At 41.8% G+C, this 18539-nt stretch overlaps 2 protein-coding genes across 4 annotated transcripts in view; both read left to right on the top strand.

The window, feature by feature from the left end:
- LOC124255897 overlaps positions 1–18539 on the top strand; it is a 102305-nt gene that overhangs the window by 15915 nt on the left and 67851 nt on the right. The gene's annotated exons all lie outside the window — the stretch shown is intronic.
- Positions 13131–15599, top strand: LOC124255901. Its single transcript, XM_046689848.1, has 2 exons — positions 13131–13453; positions 14098–15599. The coding sequence occupies exon 2, from the start codon at positions 14259–14261 to the stop codon at positions 14928–14930; it is 672 nt and encodes a 223-aa protein (XP_046545804.1). The 5' UTR covers positions 13131–13453; positions 14098–14258; the 3' UTR covers positions 14931–15599.

The following is an 18539-nucleotide window of genomic DNA, read 5'->3' as shown; positions in this document are numbered from 1 at the left end:
TCACATAAAATTATCATGAAAATATAAATATTAACTATCTGTATGCTTAAAGCTATTAGAAATGCATCGCTTAATTTGGAATGTGAACGACATCAAAACATAACACTTTTGTCTTCATTCTATCTTTTCTTCAATGGGTGTCCATGATTGTGTGTGCTTGTGTCCGAGGGAACGGGGCTTTAACAGTTGTTGGTGTTCCGATTAATGATTTAGTGTAAATATACTTTCTGCGTTCTTTAAATGCATTTCCACTTAGGTACTGCATAAACAAAATATGACATTAACATTACAAATTTAAAGATTTTAACCTACAGAATAATTCTCATTAATGGGTTTTGTGGTTAATGTTGAACAACTCAGAGAAACAAACTCCGTATGATGGTTAACAGTTGGCACCCACCTTACCCTATTGACGACCTGTGACACCTCTTCATACCTGTCACGTGCATAGCTGACCTACATTGGCGAACGTTGACCTATATGACCCAAAACTGCCGCTGTTACAGGTCATTGGCTCCCTCCCTCTGCAAGCAGTCGGCGTTCTGCTGTTTATTTTGTTGACAGTTACATAGACAGATTCTTTAATGCAAATGCATAAAATCGGTGATTTACAATGTGATTAGGTTGTCTGACAAAACATCCACTTGCACAGTTTGAGATCGATTGGATCATTGGGTGAAGAAATATTTACAAACAAACGGGTCCACATGCATTTCATGCCAAACTATAGTTGCGTGGATATGTACGCTTTATATATATTCTATAATAGATATCCTATATTGATGATAATAATAATATAGATACAGTCAACCACTCCTGTGTCGACGTTAGAAAATTGATCGTGTTATCCAAGGTTCGATACAACCCTCTCATTTCAGAGGGACCATCATGCACCATGACTGGCGATAGGAATACAAGTGCACTTAGAGTTGATGACGTCATCACGCTGACGGTGAACATCAACGACTACTTCTCGACCGAGCTTGCAAGGATTGCCCTGGTTGTTGGAAATATTCAAATAATCTCCATCAGTAAGTTCGTTACCGAAATGACGAACGAGACACTCGTGACAACGTTGCAGCTACGCGAGGGTCATTTCGGAAACGTGACGATAACCTTCGACAGCGTTGATAAGAACCAAAGTCAAAGATGCGGCCGTCTTGACCAACTGATTTCGGGTGAGTTATATTGTTGCTATGGATTCTTTGACATAAATTCTATTTGTCTTGTAGGGCTGTGCGGTAGCCTAGTGGTTAAAGCGTTCGCTCGTCACGCCGAAGACCCGGGTTCGATTCCCCACATGGGTACAAAATGTACATGTGAAGCCTATTTCTGGTGTCCCCCGCCGTGATATTCCTGGAATATTGCTAAACGCGGCGTAAAACCATACTCACAACATGTCTAGTAACTGTTTTCATGCATCCCTTCAGTGTTATCACTACTGTTACAGCATTTGCACCTATTTAAATCTATTTCATCATATCCTTGAGAGTGATTATTCTCCGGTGTCGACCTTCAATAGTAGTTATTACAGTCCGTTTTAGTCAGAACGGACCGATGAATTGCAGATTTTATCATTGTACATAATTGCCACATAAATATAAATAGTACACATGTTTATCAGTTACTAATACCCAACAGCTTTCTTATACTTGAAAATTTTCCGGACTCCACCAAAAAAGTTCTTTAAGAAACTATTTTAATTTTGACACAGTTCACGATTTGTTACGTGGGAGGAGTGCAGAGAAAGGGACAGCCGGGTGTGCGAGAAAGGATGGAGACGGCACAGCGAAGGTTAATGAATCAATAACTTTGTCGGCACTTGTGCACGTGCTTCTCTAACACCTGGCTGTCCCTTTCTCTGCACTCCTCCCCCGTAGCAAATAGTGAACTGTGTCAAAAGTTTAATGATAGTTTCTTAAAGAACCTTTTTGGTGGAATCCGGAAATTTTTCTAATATAAGAAAGCTGTTGGGTATTAGTAAATGATAAACATGTGTACTATTTATATTTATGTGGCAAGTTTGTACAATGATCGGTCCGTTTCTGACTCAAACGGACAGTAGTACTAATTAACCAAGAGGAAGCTGACACAATTTCGTAAACAGAACCGTAACCTAAATTCGTGGATAACCTTGAATCTAATTGTCCAGCACTGAGATAAATAGTCCAAGATCACAAATGCCACTAATGCCAAATTATATTTTTTTACACAGTGTCAAGTAAAACGACTCAGTTAGCACCAGCCTCACATCTCGTCGTCTGCTTTCCCAGGTGTCAATACTTACTGCAATATGCTTAGTGATATATAGCAACCGACGTAATCCACGAAACAAGGTGACGTCACATTTTGTGTGCACACGAAAGGGTGATGATTGCAAATGGGTTCAGTAAACAAACTTTCATTCACGAGTGGAATATCAGGCATTTTCAGTTTTACTGAATTAATGAATAAAATAATCAGTCAAATATTCAAACAGTCTATAATCAAATGAAATCGTGCATTTAAAATATTGATTTTCGCCGCATTTCCCTTATATCCACGATTCAAGGTTAAGCGGGTGTATATTGTTTAATGACGAGGAACAAATTCATTCAGATAGAAGTTGATTTAACCTCGAGAAATGATTTCAGTTACATCACTGCGTATCAGCTTCACGTGGAGGAAAATCACTTGATGCATGTCTCAGACGTTCAGCATCCATGAAACCCCTGAATATGGGCATGGTGCAGGCAAACTGAGAAATATGGTTGGGGCGAGTCCGAGATACGAACCCACGGTCATAGGTTTCTTCTTCAGCTGAACATGAAAGAGGCCACAACATATACGCCAAGGCCAAAGACTTCCCTTTGAAACTAGGAACGTTTAAACGCTGGAGTGAGTGAGTTGGGTTTTAGCAATATTCCAGGAATACCACGACGGGGGACACCAGAATGGGCTTCACATGTACACATTGTACCCATGTGGGGAATCGAACCCGGGTCTTCGGCGTGACGAGCGAACGCTTTACCCACTAAGCTATCACACTGCCCTTTTTTACTCTAGAAGAGCTTCAAGACTGCAAGTACCTACATTATGCATTGCATTATAAAAATGTAGACTAAATTTGTTTTATTTTCTCAACAGCAGCCACTGAAACAGGAGAAACATCACCAGCACCATGTCAGATATCTGATAGCAGCGACACACCATGCATCAGAGGAGACCATCTCGCCATCTCTATAACCTTTATGCTCACTGTGTATACGAGTGCATCTGAAATAATCTAGATCAACAGTGACGTATCTTATAATGACGCAGATCAATAGTAACGTATCTACAATATAATGCCCCTGATCAAGGGACGTATCATGTAAAGACGCAGATCAATAGTAACGTATCTATAATGCCCCTGATCAAGGGACGTATCATGTAATGACTCAGACCAATAGTAACGTATCTTTAATGCCCCTGATCAAGGGACATATCTTATAATGACGCAGACCAATAGTGACATATCTATAATGCCCCTGATCAAGGGACGTATCATGTAATGACTCAGACCAATAGTAACGTATCTATAAAGCCCCATATCAAGAGACGTATCATGTAAGGACTCAGACCAATAGTGACGTATCTATAATGTCCCTAATCAAGGGACATATCTTATAATGACGCAGACCAATAGTGACATATCTATAATGCCCCTGATCAAGGGACGTATCATGTAATGACTCAGAGCAATAGTAACGTATCTATAAAGCCCCATATCAAGAGACGTATCATGTAAGGACTCAGACCAATAGTGACGTATCTATAATGTCCCTAATCAAGGGACATATCTTATAATGACGCAGACCAATAGTAACGTATCTATAATGCCCCTGATCAAGGGACGTATCTTATAATGACGCAGAGCCATAGTAACGTATTTATAATGCCCCTGATCAAGAGACGTATCTTATAATGACTCAGACCAATAGTAACGTATCTATAATGCCCCTGATCAAGGGACGTAACTATGATGCAATGCTCCACGTAATGAAAATACATGTAATTGATCCGATAGAAATATTCACAACACATAGCATGTCTTGCAACTCGACCGAGTCTCACTATACTCCAGTGAATGAATTATTCATGCTTTCACATATCGATTCCATGAAGGCAGAATCTGTATTTCTGAATAGCAGCATTGAAACTCGATACAGGTATCTGTATGGAGCATAATATCCAAAACTGAACTGAATCCAATCAATGTTGGAATTAAAAGATGTCATTGTCATCCGGCCACTGAAACTGGAAAGGGACGCATTGAATATGGTTTGTTGAAAATGAATGAATGAATGAATGAATGAATGAATGAATGCGAGGACGGGTAGGTCCTTGAGAGGACATGCGAGGACGGATAGGTAGGAACCAGGACATGGGAGGACGGATAGGTAGGAGCGAGGACATGCGAGGACGGATAGGTACGTGCGAGGTCATGCGAGGACGGATAGGTACGTGCGAGGACATGCAAGGACGGATAGGTAGGAGCGAGGACATCCGAAGACGGGTAGGTACTTGAGAGGACATGCGATTACGGGTAGGTACTTGAGAGGACAGACGAGGACGGATAGGTACGAGCCAGGACATGGGAGGACGGATAGGTACGAGCGAGGACATGCGAGGACGGATAGATATGTGCGAGGTCATGCGAGGACGGGTAGGTACTTGAGAGGACATGGGTGGACGGATAGGTAGGAGCGAGGACATGCGAGGACGGGTAGGTACTTGTAAGGACGGGTGAGTACGTGTGAGGACTTACGAGGACTAGTGAGGACTGTACGGTCACTATCGACCACGGATAGGTACGTGCGAATGTCCTGGTTAGTTTTGACTGAAGATATCTACATTCGTCTGAATGAGAGAGTGAATGAATATTTCCAGTGTCCAAAATATCTTGGCTCATCAACTATTAAATAATTGACTCCAGTGTTATATCTCCTAACGTGCATATACACACACACACACACACACACACACACACACATATACATTTGTCACACAGTAAATAAATAGAGATTGGATTTACGAGTGTAAATGGCAGCCATGTTGGAAAATGATCGTCACTGTCTAATCCGGCACCCTGTCTAAACCGGCATTTTATTTCGGTCCGGTTTAGACAGGTTCCATTGTATCTTTCTCACTACAATAATTAAACCACAAAACAAGTCACGATATACCACAGAAGCACATTGTTATCGTAAGAACATTCGCTCCTGTGCACTTACTTGTTTACAGGATACCGTGTTACAATTACTAAGCTGATTTATTCTGTGTGCATATTGACAGCAGGAAATACTGTGTTTATGGATTTGTCTTTTCTCATAATTTCTAGAGATGTGAGTATTGTTGTGTTTGCTACTTATTCTGTTTATTTAATCAAGGTTCACAATTCATTCTCCGGCTGTTGAGCTAATCCGGAAACGGATACATAATGCCCCTATTCTACACAGACCACGAATCGAAACGAATTGACAAATGTGAGAATTTGTAGTTGAATCGTAATCAGTTCGTGAAGTTTTTAACTAATTCGTAATATAGTCGCAGTCAGTTCTTGCAATTCTTGAGCAATCGGGAATTCGTGGCAAAACGTTTTTAACTGACATTTGTTATATTTGGGATTACACTTTCTTATTAAAGTACAGATTCTAGTACTTTTGGGGTTGAGTTCCATCCGGGATTCGGACCCACACCCTCAGAGTTAGGCACCTTTACTAAGAAAGTGTAATCCCAAATATAACATATGTTACTGACCACTTTTAAATGGCATTGTGTAATCACAGCTTTCGGTCGTGGGAGCCGTGCCAATTTAGAGTGAGGCATAAAACTAAACTCACTCACTTACTCACTCTGAGATGCAAGTGCAGAGCGAAAGGTGGCCTGTATTTAATATTTATGCTCGCTGGTTTCCTGTATACTTTAGTTATTAAACGGTGTTGATATGATAAATATGTCACCATGGTCCTGTAATCATTTCCCGTGTCTTGCATGGTGCATGCCTTGAAGTATAACGTGGAATACCAAGGTTAACGTGGAATGCCAAAGTTAACGCGGAGTACCAAAGTTAACGTGGAATACCAAAGTTAACGCGGAGTACCCAGGTTAATTTGGAATACCAAGGTTAACGTGGAATACCAAGGTTAACGTGGAATACCAAAGTTAACGTGGAATACCAAGGTTAACGTGGAATACCAAGGTTAACGTGGAATACCAAAGTTAACGTGGAATACCAAAGTTAACGTGGAATACCAAGGTGAACGTGGAATACCAAAGTTAACGTGGAATACCAAGGTTAACGTGGCATACCGAAGTTCACGTGGAATGCCAAGGTTAACGTGGAATACCAAAGTTAACGTGGAATACCAAAGTTAACGTGGAATACCAAAGTTAACGTGGAATACCAAAGTTAACGTGGAATGCCAAGGTTAATGTGGAATACCAAGGTTAACGTGGAATACCAAGGTTAACGTGGAATGCCAAGGTTAACATGGAAGACCAAAGTTAACGTGGAATACCAAGTTTAACGTGGAATACCAAAGTTAACAGATGCTCTGTACAGTAAATGTCAACAACGCCTCCATCAAACTGCGATCTTTTAACGTTTCCCAATCTGTTCTGATGTTGTTTTATACCACTTTTATTCAGAGGATACTCACTTTTTCTTGTCAGTGCTGGTTCGATTCTCTTTCAGTCAAAAACTAATCAAAACTTAACAAATTGTAAATACAGCCAGTATAATAGCCAGGGTCACTTTCGATAATCTTTCACTTCTCTATGAGCGGCAAGTAGTTTCAACGTACTTTCAAATCATTAATGACACAACACATTTTTTTTTAAATCTAGACTATAAGCTTTTACCTTCGGGCCGCCGCTATACAGTGCCAATCACCAAGACTAAACGAGCTCGAACGTCTTTCGTACCTCAAAGTATTGCAATTTTAAGCAAATGTTGAATGTCCAGTTATCATTTTATTCATTTAATTATATTCAAGCTCATATTTATCTCTTTTTATTTTTTTAATAATTTTATATTATATGTTATCCATTTGTATTTTTGTCAAGCTCTGTGATGCAAAACGAATTCCTTTAAAGGTAATAAAGTATTGCCTGTCTGTCTTTGTTTTTAAAATTTTCATCAGCATCAATTACGTAAATCAAAACAGACAAAACTTACGAGATTGACCAACATTCGTGGTGAAGGAAAACATACAGTGGCGCGACGTGTTTAATTTAGACACATAAATTGACACGCTAACAAATTCAGATCCAGTCAATGGATAGTAAGGCCACATAAACGTAATATCTTGTTTCTCATTACCGCCCCACCCTGAATTTCTTATATATTTTTGGCACTGGTAAATGTGCGTGTATAAAGCCGACAGACTTCCGAAATCCGACTCAGCTTCTGGCATTCCAAGTTTTTGACTAACGTTGTATAGAAAATGAGAAAGAAAATATATTAAAAAATAAAAATAAAATCCGCCCTGCCTAACCATTTTTTTTTAAAAAGTGATGAGAAACAGGAAATTTATTTTATGTGGCCTAACACAAAGTTCGTAAGATGTGTCGATCAAGGCAAGAGACGAGAACAATAGGAGAAAAAGACATTTGAAATCATAATTACACTGTCAATAACTGTCAATAATTCAAACATTGATTCCTGTGAACAGGTAGAGGAGAAAGGAAGTTAGAAATAAAATTCGCAGACACGAATTATTGCAACCCAGGCGAGCGCATAAAAGGCGAGCGAGTTTTCAGGCCCTGAACGTATCGAGCGTATGATTGTCATCCTCCTCGGCCTGGGTCTTTGTTGGGCGTTTTTCACGAATCGGAATGTCTCCCAAGTTCTGTGAATAATGACATAAGTTAGCAGAAAGAGGGGTATAGAACGTATTACCTGAGAGCCTGTTGTCGGGAAAGAAGAGCGCAAGTGTCGGTAGTGGATTAATTTTTAACATTCATTCGTGAAATTGTTGACAGTACTGGTGATAGCAAAGCTTTTAGAGTGAGTAAGTGTGTTTAGTTTATATCGCTTTCAGCAATATTCCAGCAATATCACGGCGGGGGACACCAGAAATAGACTTTATAAATTGTACACATGTGATGAATCGAATCAAGGTCTTTGGCGAACGGACCGCCTCCTTGGTGTAGTGGTTAGAGCGTCAACCAGGAGAGCGGAAGGTCGCGGGTTCAATACCCGATCGCGTCATACTAAAAGACGTTAATGTATGGTACTTGTTGGTCCCTGCTTGGCGCTCGGCATTAATGGGTACAACAAGGACTGGTCGGCTCGGAGTCAGTATAATGTGTCTGAGTGGGGCATTGCATGCTTCACTGCGGCATGGTATCTCAGTGGGCTAGCACTATAAAACCAGCTTCAGTCTGGGCTAGTACAAGCAGCCGCATATACACATACACACGCATGCACGTCGTCATATGAGCGAAATATTCTCAAGCACGACGTTAAACCCAATTTCACCTCACCTCACCTTTGGCGAACGCTTTAACCACCATTCAGCCCCACCGCCCCGTCAATATAATGCTGTGATAAAAAAAACGTCATATCTCATATAAGGTTCTGCCAGTGTTTTTCATAAGCATTTGCACATTCTGCAGTTAGCCGTCGGCCCCGATGTTGGTGTTGTTTGGGGGATATTTTGTTTATCTCAGAATACTAACCTTTGTTCAGGAAGATAATATAATAAACTGACGTACAAAAGAAACTTTACAACCGTAATTTCGAAAATATTTTGAAAACCCATAACGTAAACCTGAAATCTGTTGTCAGTATGATATACCAAACACACAACATGTGAATCATTAGCCCCAAAACACCAACTTCAGTGTTTTTTGGCTTTTGATGGATGTTTTTCGAAATTCATGTTTATTGGTGACTGCCCCACTCAGCAATATTCCAGCTATATGGCGGCGATCTGTAAATAATCGAGTCTGGACCAGACAATCCAGTGACCAACAGCATGAGCATCGATCTACGTAATTCGGAACCGATGACATGTGTCAACCAATTCAAGTCAGCGAGCCTCACCACCCGATCCCGTTAGTCGCTTCTTACGACAAGCATGGGTTGCTGAAGACCAATCGAGATTTCCGACCTGTGTCAGTGAGTTTGTTTAAAGCTGCATCAACAATTCATCTCTAGTTTTCATTTCCTTCTGGGTCAACAATTAAAATCGTATAAAGCGTGGTGTTAGAACAAACATGTTTTGTTAAAACACGGATTCAGGAAGTGCAAGCAACGAGGTGCACAAATGATTATGATAGGTCACACTGACACTACAGCCGAAACTGAAAAATCAAGATTGTTGCTAAAGTTTTTATTCGTGAAAAGTGAGTGAGTGAGTATGGTTTTACGCCGCTTTTAGCAGTATTCCAGCAATATCACGGCGGGGGACACCAGAAATGAGCTTCACACAGTGTACCTATGTGGGGAATCGAACCCAGGTCTTCGGCGTGACGAGCGAATGCTTTAACCACTAGGCTACCCCGCCGCCCCTCGTGAAAAGTAACAGCGTATAAAGATGCGAATGCAATCTCAACCTAATTATTCCTCTCGTCTGTGTCAGGGGCACACATTTGAAGCCATTGCTCGTGTCCCGTCGCTGGAATATAGCGGCGTAAAACCATACTCACTTACTGACCCCACTATACTTCGGAGCTATATGTTTACTGACCCTATGATTCGCATGTTTGCTGGTAAACGGCCGCCCAGCCATATTCCAGATATCTGACGGCAATACATGTATCGGGCAACGTCATTAACATCACAGTCCCTGATCCACATTATTTTCCCTACAGCGTAGCCCTCCTTGGTGTGTCCCCATGACTTATGTGCCACCTATAGACTGGTAAGCCTCGAGTGTGGTGTGCCCCTTGATACTGGTGTGTCCCTGTGACTTATGTGCCACCTTTAGACTGGTATGAATCGAGTCAGATGTGCCCCTTGAGAGTGGTGTGTCCCTGTGACTTATGTGCCACCTTTAGACTGGTATGCCTCGAGTCAGATGTGCCCCTTGATACTGGTGTGTCCCTGTGACTTATGTGCCACCTTTAGACTGGTAAGCCTCGAGTCTGATGTGCCCCTTGATACTGGTGTGTCCCTGTGACTTATGTGCCACCTTTAGACTGGTATGAATCGAGTCAGATGTGCCCCTTGAGAGTGGTGTGTCCCTGTGACTTATGTGCCACCTTTAGACTGGTATGCCTCGAGTCAGATGTGCCCCTTGATACTGGTGTGTCCCTGTGACTTATGTGCCACCTTTAGACTGGTATGCCTCGAGTCTGATGTGCCCCTTGATACTGGTGTGTCCCTGTGACTTATGTGCCACCTTTAGACTGGTATGAATCGAGTCAGATGTGCCCCTTGAGAGTGGTGTGTCCCTGTGACTTATGTGCCACCTTTAGACTGGTATATCTCGAGTATGGTGTGTCCTTTGATACTGGTGTGCCCCTTGAGAGTGGTGTGTCCCCATGACGTATGTGCCACCTTTAGACTGGTAAGCCTCGAGTCTGGTGTGCCCCTTGAGACTGGTGTGTCCCCATGACTTATGTGCCATGTTTAGACTGGTATATCTCGAATCTGATGCCTTGAGTCTGACGTGCCCCTTGCTTCGAGACCAGTAATTGATATTATCAACCCCAGTGGGTGTTTAAAGTAGATAGTAAGTTGTTGCTGCACATTGACCACCCAGTAGATGCCACTGTGGCGTGTCAACCAAACAACCAAACAAAACCTTTGGTCCTTGACAACTTTGTTTACGTGTTACCAGCTTTCAAACCAACATACAACGCTTTGAGCGGTGAGGACAATTTAATCTTCCAACTTGGAGCGGGAAAACAAATCACCCGGCAGCATTTGACACAAAAGAAGTGAAAGCAGCCTTACGTGCTCAGTGTGCTGACTAATGACAGAGTATCATGTGCTTGAGACTGGGTCAAAGGATTATATGGGGCGGCAAGGTAGCCTAGTGGTTAAAGCGTTCGCTCGTCACGCAGAGACCCGGGTTGGCTTCCCCACATGGGTACAATGTGTGAAGCCCATTTGTGGTGTTCCCCGTCGTTATATTACCTGAATATTGCTAAAAGCGGCGTAAAACTAAACTCACTCACTCACACGCAAAGGATTAAATGTTATGTATAAAACTGTATGATGCCATAGGCTGGAGCTCGGATCACCTTTCACTATTCGAAACTGAGGCCAAATTGAACCACCTCATTTCCTTAGCGATGTAAATGTTAAAAAAAATAAAGGGCCATGATCGAAATGTACTTTACCTAAAATATGTATTCAGGTTTGTTAAACTGATTTCAGTTATCGAACCAATTAAAATTTAATACTTTTTATAGGGGTTTTAACAGTTTATATTTTTATGTGCATAATTAGATGAATGCATAAAGCACCATTGCCTGAAAACAACAAAATCTGATGTGTCTCAAAATCCTGTGGATCCAGTGTGAATACGTGCTCGACGTACTCACTCTACATACGTGCACGACGTACTCACTACGCATACGTGCACGACGTACTCACTCTTTATACGTGCACGACGTACTCACTCTACATACGTGCGCGGCGTACTCACTCTACATACGTGCGCGACGTACTCACTCTACATACGTGCGCGACGTACTTTCACTCTACATACGTGCACGACGTACTCACTCTACATAAATGCACGACGACTCTACATACGTGCTACATACGTACGTGCACGATGTACTCACTCTACATAAGTGCACGACGTACTCACTCTACATACATACACGAAGTACTGCTCACTCTTCATACGTGCGCGTACTCACTCTACATACGTGCACGACGTACTCACTCTACATACGTGCACGACGTACTCACTCTACATACGTGCACGACGTACTCACTCTACATAAGTGCACGACGTACTCACTCTACATAAGTGCACGACGTACTCACTCTACATACGTGCACGACGTACTCACTCTACATACGTGCACGACGTACTCACTCTATATACGTGCACGACGTACATCTACATACGTGCACGACGTACTCACTCTACATACGTGCACGACGTACTCACTCTACATACATACACGACGTACTCACTCTACGCAAGAGCGCGTAAAATCTCAGTTATTTCCGATCAATAAGTTGCTCATTACTCTTTGCTGGCGAGGAAACGTGCCATTTGACAATCAGCATGTCATGGATGCATTTTCGAAGTTGAACACGATCTGATCTGAATGCATTTGTCTAAATTGCACACGGCTCTGGTTCATTAAATATTTACACATGCAACTTACAACTGGTATAATCCGTTCTGTAACAAGCTGATAAGTAAGAGTTATTTCCGATTAGTTAGGACGGCATTTTGAGGGCAGAAGTTTCTAAATTTAAGTTCATGTAGGTTGTGTATTCAGAATGTGATTTTTGCTGCATCCCTATTGGCAAAGAATCTTCGATCTATCTTATATGCCTCGAAAGTTAACCTGATGTTGACGTCATCGGTTTTCAATCACGTGATTTATTAACGGGTACTCTAGCGGAGTTTCCAGGAATGAATAGCTAGGAGTGTATGATGAGCCGTTCCCACCATAATTCTTGTAGATAGGCATGAGTGAGTGAGTGAGTGAGTGAGTGAGTATGGTTTTACTCCGTTTTTGGCAATGTCCCAACAATATCATGTAGGGGGACATGACAAATAGGCTTCACACATTGTACCCATGTAGGGAATCGATATCCCGTCTTCGGCGTGACGAGCGAACGCTTTAAATAGCCACTGGGCTACCCCACAAATAAATATATAAAGAACGAAATTAAATGAAAAATAGGAAAGAAAAACAACAAAAGAAAAGACAATAAAGGAAATATAGGAAACAAACAGAGCACTTAAATAAAAATAAAACAGAACAAAAACGAGATATCACACACCAAAAAGAGAAAATAGGCTTTAAGAAAAGTTGTAATCATAATTACTTTCACAGAATTCCAGGAACCATCTCGCAATAATATAGCGTGTATTACAGCATAATATCTCCTTTCGCCTGAAAAGTTTAAATTATTTTTTCCATAAACCAAAACAGATGTCGTAGACGAAAACATCCCATCCTTCAGCCTAAAAATATTAGTGGAATGCGATTTTCTGGAGCAGAGTTATTCCCCTATAACAAGAAGGCAGTATGATGACAGTTACTTCACCGTGGACGAGGAAGTGGCGTTGAAGGTGAACGTAACTGGACTACTGTTCTGAGTCGGCCCAGTTTCAGTTGCAAACAGGAAACATTAAAACGGGTTTGGACAGCTCACAATGGAACGCGAGCACGGATGTCATATTCAATCTGACTGAGTCCCACCCCGGGGAAGTGAAACTGGTCTTCATCTGTGGACGATACAGCCAAGCGTTACCATGTGAAGGGATTCAAGAATTGAGTGAGAGTAATACATTTTGAATATTTAAGACAGGAACTTCATAATAATGCGTAGATAATGATGTCAAATGGTGGGAGGATGAGACATGGCAGACAACGATGTGTTTTTAATGGCAATCATTTAATAAGTCTAATATCCTGATAATATTTGATACACAATTACGTTTTACTGGTCTTGCAAAATATACCCGATCATCGTGTAACAAGGTCACATACAAATGATAACTTTCAAGTGCAGCCGAGTCACAAATTACCAGGACCTGCCAATATGCAAAATATTTATAATTGAACAATTTACATAATGCAATAGCATCAGGCACCATATTGCATGATTGGAACCAATTTCAATCTTTAAATTACTTTAAATTTATGTTACCCAATATTGTAATCCAATTCAGTCTTACCCATAGAGAGGAGTAGTTGCTAGGTTCTATATTCCTTGGTAGGTTTATACTGTCTAAGTATTTTGTTCTAAATTAGTATAAAGTTTTCCTCTACCATTTTTTTGTGTAAATCATGGACTGTGTCAACTATATAAATATATAACTATATAAATACTATATTGAGTGAAATGATATTCTTTGTTTTGAATCCAAACAATATGCCATCGTAACTAGAACCAATATGTGACTTGTTATTTTCCAGGAATTGTTCCCTCTTCTACGGATAGGAGAGGGAGCTCGACACTTGCACCAGTGACGGAAACGTTAGTTTTTATAGCTCCTGTTTGCATTGTCAGCGTTCTCCTTGTCTTGGTCATTGTAATCTTCTTGTACAAGCGACGTCACAGACATCGTACGTCAAAGATGGTAAATGCACTCCATAGTCACGTGTCTCGTGACGCAGAATATTCCAACATCTGTGTCGTGGAGGGAGCAGTTTCTTGGGCAAATATCACGAACAGATCACTTCCACCTACACCGGGTGTTCAAGATACCGTTACAGATCCTGGGTACGCCGCCATGGCAGAAGGCGCTGTCAGCATGACAGAGACACCTACAACAGATACATCGTGTGCTGAAGGATCAAACCCGATTGCTAATCCTGATGACATGCTGATGCACGTTAAGTCAGCCCTATCAGCTCCCGTTGGAGATTCTGGGGACTCCATAGGGATGGGTGACATCGACAGAAGGTCAAGGTCGCCTCCTCTATTTGAACCTGGCACTGAAGGGGAAAAAACATTTGACAATCCTGATAGCAAAATGTTGCACTCTGAGCCTCTGAGTCAATCCATTCTGTTTGAGGATCCAGGGTACTCTTCAGTCGGAGATGTCATTGTGATAAGGTCAAGGTCAATCTCAGCAAGAGGTTCTTGCACTAAAGGAACCAGCCCAGTTGTAATACCTGAGGACACTCTCGTGAATGACTGCAATGGTGCTGCACCAGATGTGTCTGAGCTGTATGCCAAGGTTGTTAAAACAAAAGACATAACAGAGCCAGAGGTGTCTGGCGTTTCAGTGGTTGTGCTAAAATAGTATGTGACACATAATTCCAGGCCTTAATTGTTCATGTTTATTTGTTGAATTCATGCTAGCATTATTACATGATCTAACAAAACTGCAAACTTATGTAAATATGTAAAAGAAGCTCTTTAAGCGTTACACGTGATCGTGAGCAATATGTGTCTCACAAGCTAAAGATGTTGTTTGCTTCATGCTTCCCACCACTTTCTCTGATGTTTACTCAAAGAGCCCACCTCACGTGTGGTCTGCCAGGTACATCCCCAGCTTTGGCACATGCAGACCCTAAGATTGTTCTAGATACTCATCTCGTCAGTGCCGTCTGTAAAGGGTGCATGTACCTGTGGCCCAGTTACACACCATGTTGGACCTGTAATGCAATGTCACTTGTCTTCAAAGACGCTGCAATTCTCTGTACAAAGTTGACCACATGAGCACGATAGAAAACTGTGTTTGAATCCTGATTCGCCCCGGGCACACTCCCAGGTTGGCAGTATCACAGAGTGGTCAACGACTGAAACCTGCATTTCTTCGGGCTTCCCTCCAACATTCAGCTGTCATGTTGTGCTGTAACTGTTTTGATGCCGCGTTAAACCCAAGTTACACATTCAATTTCCTGTATTTGTGAAAAAGAACTTTTTGGAATAACAATGCTTCCTCTAAATAAAACATATTAACATACAACAGATGTTAAGTGTTGTGTTGGTTCAGAGGTCTGTCACAATAAAGGAGTGAGTGAGTTTAGTTTTACGCCGCACTCAGCAATATTCCAGCTATATGGCGGTGGTCTGTAAATAATCGAGTCTGGGCCAGACAATCCGGTGATCAACAGCATGAGCATCGATCTGCCCAATTGAGAACCAACACTATAAAGGAGATATAATAAAATGAAATGAAGAATTCACCCAAATGCTAACTGTCACGGCTCTTGTTTCTACTATTGCCATCACCACTACTAACACTACTGTTTACTTCCTGGTTTACTTCCTTGTTTACTTCCTGATTTACTTCCTGGTTTACCCACCAGATCTAAACCAAGAGACCCAATCTCTTCCATGTAACCGTTCATAATGGCACAACACTCTCTGCTGTGACAAGAGGGCTACCTAAAGGACAGTCAACTTTCACTTTATGCACATTGTTCCTGCACATCCATTCTTTGATGTCCACATTTAATAACATTCGACCAAGCAACCATGCAGTTGTCACCAGTACCTAAATGAGCAGCATACGATTCTTGCTCTGTAGTTGCTTGATCAAGGTTACTCAACTCAAGGCATTAGTAGAACTTTGAAAAGGTTTTATGAAAGACAACTTGGAAGTAGGAAAACGGATATGATCCCAGACCAAGTAAAATGATTAAATGGCAGTTAACATGTATTAGATATAAACACTTCAATTAGGGAAGGCGTATGTTCCCTGTTGGGCGCTGTCTTCAGTATCTGTTGTGGCCACCATGAGATTAAAAAAACAGATCTTTTCCTTTAAGATTCCTTTTAGTTTAGGGCGGTGGGGTAGCCTAGTGGTTAAAGCGTTGGCTCGTCACGCCAGAGACCCGGGTTCGAATCCCCACATGGGTACATTGTGTGAAGCCTATTTCTGGTGTCCCCCGCCGTGATGTTGCTGGAATATTGCTAAAAGCGGCGTAAAACCAAACTCAGCCAGTTATGTTAGTTTGGGGAAACTGGTAAATAAATTGTTGCTTTTAGGTAAAGTCATTTTTAGAAACAAGGCTCAAGCGTTTCGTATTCACAAGAATACATTTTGAACTCCGGGCACTTTGGCTTTGTCTATTAGTGTCATATCAAGCATGTAGTGAACCTCCTTCTTCAAGGCTTCGTGCTTGATTGGATTCATCTGTTATGGATATTGTTTCACGGGGACAGTGTCATGTCAAGCATGTAGTGAACCTCCTTCTTCAAGGCTTCACGCTTGATTGGATTCATCTGTTATGGATATTGTTTCACGGGGACAGTGTCATATCAAGCATGTAGTGAACCTCCTCCTTCAAGGTTTTGCGCTTGATTTGATTCATCTGTTATGGATATTGTTTCACGGGGACAGTGTCATATCAAGCATGTAGTGAACCTCCTCCTTTTGCAAGGTTTCTGCACGCTTGATTGTGATTCATCTGTTATGATATTGTTTCACGGGGGCAGTGTCATATCAAGAATGTAGTGAACCTCCTTCTTCAAGGCTTCGCGCTTGATTGGATTCATCTGTCATGGATATTGTTTCATGGGGGCAGTGTCATATCAAGCATGTAGTAAACCTCCTTCTTTAAGGCTTCGCACTTGATTGGATTCATCTGTTATGGATATTGTTTCACGGGGACAGTGTCATATCAAGCATGTAGTGAACCTCCTTCTTCAAGGCTTTGCGCTTGATTGGATTCATCTGTCATGGATATTGTTTCACGGGGACAGTGTCATATCAAGCATGTAGTGAACCTCCTTCTTCAAGGCTTCGGGCTTGATTGGATTCATCTGTTATGGATATCGTTTCAGGGGACAGTGTCATATCAAGCATGTAGTGAACCTCATTCTTCAAGGCTTTGCGCTTGATTGGATTCATGTGTCCAGGATATTGTTTCACGGGGACAGCGTCACCTACATCTTTATCATCACATACTAAATATGTGAGGTGAAATTGGGTTTTACGTCGTGCTTGAGAATATTTCGCTAATATGACGACGAGCATGCATATGTATGTGTATGTGCGGCTGCTTGTACTAGCCCAGACTTAAGCTGGTTTTATAGTGCTAGCCCACTGAGATACAATGCCGCATGAATACCCCACTCAGACACATTATACTGACTCCGAGCCGACCAGTGCTTGTTGTACCCATTAATGTCGAGTGCCAGGCAGGGACCAACAAGTACCATATTTTAACGTCTTTTGGTATGACACGGTCGGGGATCGAACCCGCGACCTTCCGCTCCAGCCACTACACCGCGGGAGCGGTCAACTAAATATGTACACAAATGAAACATATGAGCCAGCTCTTGAATTAAGTGGTTTGACAAACATAAGTTAGTCTTTTTGGTATAATGCACGCTCTCCGGGCGGACGCTCTAACCACTACACCACGGAGGCTGTGTACTAAATATGTACACAAATGAAACATATGAGCCAGCTCTTGAATTAGTCGTTTGACAAACATAAGTTAGTTGAAATTTCAGAACTACGTAGCTTAGGGTTAGCCTAGTCAGCAATGTCATCAAACTTTAGAAAGAACAATCACATACATCAAAATCAGATACATTATCTTAGGAACGGCAGTGGGAAAATATATTGATTCTTTCAGTTGCATTATATGCCCACAAAAAGTAGGGCCAAAAAGTGAGTGAGTGAGTTCAGTTTTACGCCGCTTTTAGCAATATTCCAGCTATATCACGGCGGGGGACACCAGAAATAGGCTTCACATATTGTACCCATGTGGGGAATCGAACCCGGGTCTTCGGCGTGACGAACGAACACTTTAACCACTACGCTACCCCACCACCCCTATGGCCAAAAAGGTTATAAGGACTGAAACATCACTCTTTGAGTGAGTGAGTGATTTCAGTTTTACGCCGCACTCAGCAATATTCCAGCTACATGGCGGCAGTAGTGGTAGTGAGT

This window comes from Haliotis rubra, unplaced genomic scaffold (genome assembly GCF_003918875.1).
Source record: "Haliotis rubra isolate DU_JTF1 unplaced genomic scaffold, ASM391887v1 Scf611, whole genome shotgun sequence".
Taxonomy (NCBI): domain Eukaryota; kingdom Metazoa; phylum Mollusca; class Gastropoda; order Lepetellida; family Haliotidae; genus Haliotis; species Haliotis rubra.
The sequence above is the reverse complement of the archived record's forward strand: the minus strand, read 5'-3'. Positions and strand labels throughout refer to the sequence as shown.

What these genes read in the sequence shown, in the direction of transcription:
- LOC124255901 (XM_046689848.1), top strand. Translation starts at nt 14,259, where the DNA reads ATGGTAAATGCACTCCATAGTCACGTGTCTCGTGACGCAGAATATTCC.